The 8,689-nt window shown below is 38.8% G+C and overlaps 1 protein-coding gene across 1 annotated transcript in view; it reads left to right on the plus strand.

Moving 5' to 3' along the window:
- CUNH11orf74 (chromosome unknown C11orf74 homolog) overlaps positions 1-8,689 on the plus strand; it is a 39,986-nt gene that overhangs the window by 20,918 nt on the left and 10,379 nt on the right. Inside the window, exon 5 of the mRNA XM_009282459.2 lies at positions 6,243-6,373. Within this exon, the coding sequence (XP_009280734.1) occupies positions 6,243-6,373 (131 nt within the window). The remainder of the gene's footprint in view (positions 1-6,242; positions 6,374-8,689) is intronic.

The following is an 8,689-nucleotide window of genomic DNA, read 5'->3' on the forward strand; positions in this document are numbered from 1 at the left end:
TTGAGCTCTATACAATCGAAACACTCCCTAACATACAGGGCCACCCCACCGCCTCTCCTTCCTCGCCTGTCCCTTCTGAAGAGTTTATAGCCAACCATTGTAGCACTCCAATCATGAGAGTCACCCCACCATGTTTCTGTGATGGCAACTAAGTCATATCTCTCCCACTGCACAATGGCTTCCAGCTCCTCCTGCTTGCCACCCATGCTGCGTGCATTGGTGTAGATGCACTTGAGCTGGGCTATCGATTTCGCCCGCAGCATTGGCATGCTACCCGTAGGCTCATCTCTAGTGAGCCTGGTTTTATCCCCTTCCCCCTTCGAACCTACTATTATGATGGTAATAAACCAACGTAAGTATTATGATGGTAATAAACCAACGTAAGTCAGGTTTACAGCAAATATTCTTTCTCCAACCTGGGCATTTCAGGAAGGAGGGAGTAAGAAAGCAGTCCTGTATCAGGTACAGACATCAAAGATTTCTTTTGAGTGTAGTGTTCATATGTGCCCATTTTTCCCTTTGTAGGACATTGTTCTGTGTTTATGTCTTGAATTCCGGTAATATTTATTAAAAAACCCTGGGGCTCACTGGTGGAAGCCTAAACCCACATTTCACTTGACTCATAATGAAATAAGAATTGTCTATATCTAGTTCATGGAAGTATTGTTAGATATCTCTAGTTCAAAACAGGCCACAAACAGGATGATGAGAAATAAGCCCAACACTAAAATACCAAGCAGGGCAGTGAGGAAAGAAGAGCTCTGCCAGAGCTTGGGGATAGCTCGCCACTTTCTGGACCATGCCAGACCTTGCCTCTCTCCAGGCTTTTCAGTCATTTCTGTGTATTTGTGTGTGTGCAAGAGTAAATGTTAATCACATACATTTAGAAACCCCTAGTAAAACAGACTGCATTGGAATAAGATGAGAATTACAAAAATGCTCATCTGCTTGTGCTGTCTGAATAGCACTTTATGCAAGCCACATTGGGAAAACCTTTCAGTTAGTGTTTTTATTGGTGATTATAAAAACAATAAACATAACATTATACCACCACTACTGTAGATTATCAGTGTGCTAACTACTCGCTTTTTATGTGACATTTGATTTGGCTTTCAATCTCTGCTCTCCTCAGCTCTTCCCATGAGACAGCACTCCCTGCACAAAGTCCCTGCACAGACTGCCTCAGTGCAGAAAGAAGTCGTATCAACCCCTAAGCAATTAACAGTGCTCACTAACAACATTAAGAATTTAGATTGTATTTTATAACATCGAAACACTGCATAGCCAGAAGCTAATTATTCCTTTTAAACTCTGTAAGGAAAGTGAACAGCATCCAAATTTATATCTGGGAAACCCACAGCCTGGGTCTTGCCCAGGGCTTCTTCAGTGGAGATCGTTGTTGAGTCAAGATGAAAAATTTCCCCTTGACTCCTAAGTGGAGGAAATAGGACTTATAGTTTGATAGTTGTCTTACATGTCAAAATCCACTTGATAGGCTTCATAATAAAAGAGGTATAATCTTACTCCTGTAGAAACTATAGCAACAAAATGCAAATTAAAGTATAAAATGGTGTCGCTTCTATTGTTTGTAATAATAAAGTAATGTAAAATAATATTCCTATTGACCACTTTAATAAAGGATTAATTCTGAAGAATTTCAGTTAGTTTATAAGTGAGGCGAAGTGTGACACAAATTTGAAAGACGTTCTGTTGCTGGCCTTTTTAAATGCTGCCACTTGTATGTCAGAACGAATGATAGATTTAAGACTTCATATCAGCAAAATAAGCTACGACACCCAGTGAAAAATGTCATACCTTGCTAGGATAATTACAACAAGCTTTTATCTCTACTTGTTATTGGCAACAGTTCAGTATCTCTGTACGTCATTTAGCTTTAAAGGGCAGATCAGTTAGCCGAGTTAGCAACAGTACATTAATACAATAAATACTCACACTTAAGGGGAAGTGGCTCAAAGTTGACAGTGTGAAAATCATGATAGAAAATAGGTGTTAAAACATCCCATCTAAACCAATGCTTTTTGGGAGATGTCCTGGAAGAATCATTCTAGTGGGTATTTTCTCTTTTTTTTTTTCCCCCCAACTTATTTTCCTAAGTCCAATGTCTTTTAAGGCGTGAATGAATACAGCTGCTTCTTACAAAAAAAAAGCAGCCCATAGATTTGGCCAGTATGCAAATTCATTGTAGCTGTTTTCATTAGGCAGCACTGGGCTGAAAGCCTGAAACCAGGGTAATGCTTTGCATTGTGGGACTTTGGCACAGTAAACCATGATGGGCAAAGTAAAATTGCTGCCCTAAACCATAGCTTTAATGCTTTGTGTAGACAGCATGTGTATGGTGGACTGCTTAGTTGCTCTTTCTCACTGAATTTAATCTGTAACTGTAAGTAGCTTAAGGCAACAATAGAGATGATCAGGCTTTCTCCAGGGATGGATGGAGAATGCCTAGTACCTATGTTTTGGCAACAGAATTCCTTTCCAGGACTGGTGACAAATCACTTGCTGCAGGGCTCAAAGGATAGTTAGGTAATAATAGGTAATATTTGTATAAAGTACAAAATATGTAGAAAGCATGTCTAGAGACCTTCAGTATGCTATTTTTTAAATACAAGAGAAAATTACAATAGGACTAATTAAATGTATGGGTGAGACTGCATAGGCAAGGATATCAGAGTCTCATCCTAATCCGGCTTGGAGCCCTGAGGTACTGTAAACTTGTCTTTTCAAAGTCCCAGTTCTCTGTTACCCCACAGAGGTTGAGGAGAACCCAAGTGACTCAGTTACTTTGAAGCTGAGGCCAAGCTTAACTATTTGATTATTTAAATAATTCTTTAGGGAAATTATATCAATATCTGTTATTTTCCATAATCTATGCCTTTCCATTTATATTTTGAGCCTATATTTACATCCAGAAAAATCGGGTTGAGGAAGAGGATTCAGAGTTAAATTATGTGGATTTTTTCAGGTATAGGGCTCCCCCCAGCTGGTGAATCTCTTTCTTTTTTTCTCCTCCAGTCTCTGCAATCCTTTTAACACTGCCTTGAGATGATTTCACACTAGGCAGCTCTTCGGGGCTAACAGCCTGAAGCCTGAGAATCAGAGGAGACAGCAAAATTTAGCTTTTAAGCTTTTTTCGTTATCACTACCTCCCTCCTCAGCTCCCCATCAACAGCATTTTTGTGAAATGTAGCATCTGAAAGTGTTAGTGTATGTATAGCTGGGCATCATTTGGCTACAGTAAAGCTAAAGTTTTAGACAAGACTTTGAACTTCTTCACTCTTGAAAGTTCAAATCGAGTTTGTGCCAATAGATTCTTTTTTTCTGTACTTATAATTAATGTCGATGGTACACAATGAGCAAAAATCCCCAACTCAGAAGTGTTCACAGATTTAGTAATCACCTTCTGTGGGTCTATCCTGTGGGGGGGAGGGACTAAAGAGAAGGGAATTGATCAGTTTCCAAATACACCCTCATTAAAGTATGCTGGACTTGAGTAAAATCATCAGAGTTCACTGCCATATCATCCAGGAAGTTGATTCTTCATGGTATGAGGAGAGGTGCATTTCAAAATCTCTTCTCAGATTTTTGATATCACTGCCTGCTCAGTTATCTCTATATACAGTGCCATTGGCAGTATCCAAGGATTTTCTGTTGCTAATTAATCACCTCCACGGAGAACATAATTAGCAGCTTAATTAGGATCATCATCTACTAGTGCTGCAGCATCAGCCTAAACCAGCTGTGAGATACTGGCTAGAACTTACAATAGCCTACAGTTCCTTTGGGAGCTCGCACTGAGAAGGAGGACTGTCAAAACTTCCTAATTTTTCTCTCTGAAGGAGTTTCTTGATTAAACATTATCAGGGAAAGCAGCATTTACCGATTAGACTTTCATAATGCTGTCATGCAGCCAGGATAGAGAGACAAAGCTCATTTCTGGCATGTCTACTGGCAAACAAAGGTTGATTACCACATTCTTATGGGGTGACTGAAGGGAATTTGAAATGTTGTTTGCATTCCTAATGAACCTTAAAATACTGGAATAGACATTCTGAGTATGACAAGCACTTCTTGCTAAAAGCAAAAATAAATTTCCTTCTGTTATCCTAATTTTTAAGAGTTGTCTTTCTGAGCCATTGCCAGACTGTTGCATAACAGTGCTTCCTCCTCATCTTCTCTCCGCAGATTGGTCCGTTGTGGGGGGAAGCTCTTAGTACAGAAATAATTGGTGTTTATATCAGGAGGTGATACAAACCTCCTGATGTCCAGGCTTTCCTTCCTTCAGTGAGGGTATATATTTAGGGTGCAAGTTTGAAACAATAGTGGAAGATGCCGTTGCCTTTAAATGAGCATTCACATCTTCCTTCTGTCCTACAACTAGTTTTGACCCAAGTTACAAAAGATCGAAAAAAGCTATTGCAGAGCATGTGAAGACATAGCATATATACCTGTGGACTGCACTGTTCTTTTCAGAAAGCTCTCTCATATAACTGATGCAGAATAAGGTCAGATGCTATGCTGAGAACAAGTACTGAAGGCACATAGATGACTAGAGATAGAAGATATAAGCAACCAAGAGAATAGTGGTGAAAACTGGAAACCACTTATACATGAATCATGAACCAAAAGACAAAAATCCAGGAATGAGATACCCAAGGGAATGAATTCAGCTCTTTTTTAAAGAACAATCTACTTTACAAGTCCAAAGCCCTGCTGGCTTTGCAATAGTACACAATTCCCAGAAGAAAACTAAATGAAGAATTTGATCGTGGATTTTTTACGAAGGCCTAGCTAGGAAATAATTATTTTCAAATGCAGATTTACAGGAGAATGAGAGGTCTGTAACTCCACTACTGTGGTAAAAGTGTGCAGGTAGAGATAAATCGCCACTTCTTCCTTTTCACCCTGGATCTATGTACCCTTTTGTTGATTCCATTAACTAACACTTAAGCAACACTTTGAAAATTTATTCTGGGAATTCAAGAGGAAAGCAAACTACTAAAATGTAGTATAAAGCTGTAAAGAAACTTGTGTATCAGCCAGTAAAAATAGTAGGTAGATTTATATAATCCTTTGACTAAATTGCAAGACATATGGTCCCCTTAAGTTCCTTCATAAAAACATTTCTGAGACAAGATGGACACATCTGTGCTGTAGCAGAGCTGAGATTGATTCATGTTAAAGAGGAAATCAAACTACTAAAATGTAGTATAAAGCTGTAAAGAAACTTGTGTATCAGCCAGTAAAAATAGTAGGTAGATTTATATAATCCTTTGACTAAATTGCAAGACATATGGTCCCCTTAAGTTCCTTCATAAAAACATTTCTGAGACAAGATGGACACATCTGTGCTGTAGCAGAGCTGAGATTGATTCATGTTAAAAGATATTTCTAAACCTAAGGCATATCCTTCTGAGCTGTCACAGAAAGCAAACCCACTGTTCCCAGTATGAACATTTTGCTTAAGTATGTGAAGGAAAAGTGATTCAGAAAGTCTGTGCATTTGTGAACTGTGGACCAAATCCTGCCCGTGTGGAAAGGTTACATGTTCCTATGTCCCAGATATAGGGAAGTCCTCTTAAGTACCTCTTTTTGGAAAGCTCAGGGAGGAACAAAAATCCATGAAACATCCTTGGACAAGAGAGTCATCTGGCACTGTAGTGGGGAATATTAGTACTTCTACCAGGTATTTTTATTTAATGTTTTGGGAGAGTCATGTTAACATGCTTTGCAAAGATTCTTTATGCCTAACGTACAGGTGGTGAAACTCTAGCAAAAGAGAATTGAATGAGACTGCCCAGCTAATCAATGGCAAGACCAGGATTCAGTCTGCTATTTTGTAGCTCCTACTGTAGACATCTCTGCTCAGGACCTTCCTTCTTTGTTGTGGAAGAGATGAATCTAATCTCAGGTGTTCTCTGAGTTTAGGAACGTCTCCATCCAGATTTTTAATTCAGTGTCCTCAAGAAAGAAGAGCTACCTGTCTATCTTCAACAAAGTTTGATTTTTCCTTAGTATAGTATATTTTATTATCTAGATTTTAGCTCAGGACTGTATGGATCTGTTTTAAAGATAGCTGCCTATATTATATATTATGCAACAATAAGTACAGCACACTTTGACTAACAAGCTTCTGCCTGTGTCCGAGCACTACAGGATTTTACACAGGATTTTGCTAATTTATACATTGAATGGAAAGGTAAAGTTGGCTATTTTTTATTCAGCAGGGTCATTAGTTCTCCCAGGAGAGGTGGAACAGACAGTGAATGACCGTACACCCTTTTTTGATAAGCCTGTTCAACTGAAGTTCAGAACCTTGTCAGTTCCACAGCCATCGGACAGCAAAGCCCAAGAGGTATGAGGTCAGATTTATTTATTTAAACACTGGGGGTTTGGGGTGTTTTTTTCAACCTATTGGCTTCTAGCGTTATTTCCACAAGAACAGAGGGATATAGATGGAGTGTGTGGAACTGCTATGAGTTAACAAATCACATTATTAATTTTTAAATTATTAATGAATTCTTAAATACATTAAGAATTGAGATAAACACTCTAATAGAAAGGTACCATTTTATCTTGCACGCTCCTTCTATATAATCCTACATTTTCAAAATGTGTACATCAATACTTCAAACTGTATATGGGCTTTTTAATATTTAATTGGTATAACTCACAGAATATTCAAGTAAACTCTTGCATTTCCTGAACTTTTAACAAATCATTACTTACGTAGAATGGTGGGCCATTTAATTTTCCAGTGATCTCATCATCTTACAACATCCCGCAGTTCTCATTGGGCTGAATATAGGAACCATCTTCTGCAACAAGGAGGTCATTAAAGATCCCTTTAATGTGACATTTAAAAGAAAAAAAGGTTTTAGAATATATTGTGATCAGAATTGGGATTTGTCCTCTTGGAAATGAGTAGTAGCAAGATGCTGCTGAGGATCTGCATTGTGTAGGTCTGGAGAGGTTTGCATTATGGAGTCTGAGTCTTTTAATCAGACACAATCAATACAAGCTTTAATTTAGAATTGCCATTTTCCCTCAGAATTTCAGTTCTTTTCAAACTGGAACAGAAGGTGTGGATTGCTCACAGGCTTATTTTAAGTCATTAAGCTTCCTATCCAAATAGTCAGTGTGAGCATTAACTTTTGGGGATGTTTCTATTGCAGAGAATTCTTCACCACTCTTTTCCCCTGCCTGATCATTGTAATAGAAGCTGAGGTTAGCTTCCAGCTAAAATGGGCCAGTTTTGATAGTTTCATATACTTATTGATGTCCCATGAGGCTTAAATCAAGTTTATAAATGAAGCGTGACCAGTGAAGGATTGATGTTATAGCAGTGCATATGGTGCCTCCTTTCCTGAGCTCAATTGTGTTTAGTTCTTTGCAATAAACTCTTTACTATAAGGAACAAGTCTGCTTTGGGAAAAAGTAAATGTTCTAAAATGACCTTTCGAGCTTTAATTCCCACCATTCTGTGAATAAAAATACTCACTCTTTTCCCTAAGGATTGACATAATTCAAGGTTTTTGCCTTGAGAAATATCCACTGGCACACACAAAAAAACCCCTAGAATGGGATTTTATAGTTTTCTCATTTGATAACTTCTGTTTAAAACCAAGGAAGAAGGAAGGTTGTAGCAGCCTGCAGTGTTCATAAAGGATTGCATATGACTCTTTAAACTATAATTCATGAAAAATAGATGAAGATCCCACTGCATGCAAAATTCATTTCCATTTGAGGACAAGTTGGGTTATGAAAGAGAAACTGAGTATTATTACATTGGTTAAGGGTTGCTGCATTTTTCAAGAAGAAAGACTTATGATTTTCACAACTGGTTGATGCCAGGCTACTCAAGATGAAGACAGTCTTTCCCCTGAATTATACACATATTTGTGCCTTTATTTAGATAATATAACTGTGGCCTGATTTTTAGAACTGTCAAGACTGAATAGGTCCATTTTAAAATCCCTCAGTACTTCAAATTGCCATTGCCTTGAAAATTAAGTCTTGCATTGCTTATGGCAGGACTTGTTTAGAAAGAGAAAAAGATTTTCCCTGGAATAGAATCATAGAATCATTCAGGTTGGAAAAGACCCTTAACATCATCAAGTCGAACCGTAAACTTACCACTGCCAAGTCCACCTCTAAACCATGTCCCTAAGTGCCACATCTACACGTCTTTTAAATAACCTCCAGGGATGGTGACTCAGCCACTTCCCTGGGCAGCATTTTCCAATGTTTGATAACTCTTTCAGTGAAGAAATTTTTCCTAATAAATTGGAAAATTAGATTGGATAAATCTAAACCTCCCCTGGAGCAACCTGAGGCCATTTCCTCTCATCCTATCACTTGTTACTTGGGAAAAGAGACTGACACCCACCTCGCTGCAACCTACTTTCAGGTCTCCCCTGAGCCTCCTTTTCTCCAGACTAAACAACCCCAGTTCCCTCAGCTGCTCCTCACAGGACTTGTTCTCTAGACCCTTCACCAGCTTCATTGCTCTTCTTTGGACACGCTCCAGCACCTCAATGTCTTTCTCATAGCGAGGGGCCCAAAACTGAACACAGTGTTCAAGGTGCGGCCTTGCAGTGCCGAGTACAGGGGGATGATCACTTCCCTAGTCCCGCTGGCCACACTATTTCTGATACAAGCCAGGATGCTA

This window comes from Aptenodytes forsteri, unplaced genomic scaffold (genome assembly GCF_000699145.1).
Source record: "Aptenodytes forsteri isolate BGI_AS27 unplaced genomic scaffold, ASM69914v1 Scaffold821, whole genome shotgun sequence".
Classification (NCBI taxonomy): Eukaryota; Metazoa; Chordata; class Aves; order Sphenisciformes; family Spheniscidae; genus Aptenodytes; species Aptenodytes forsteri.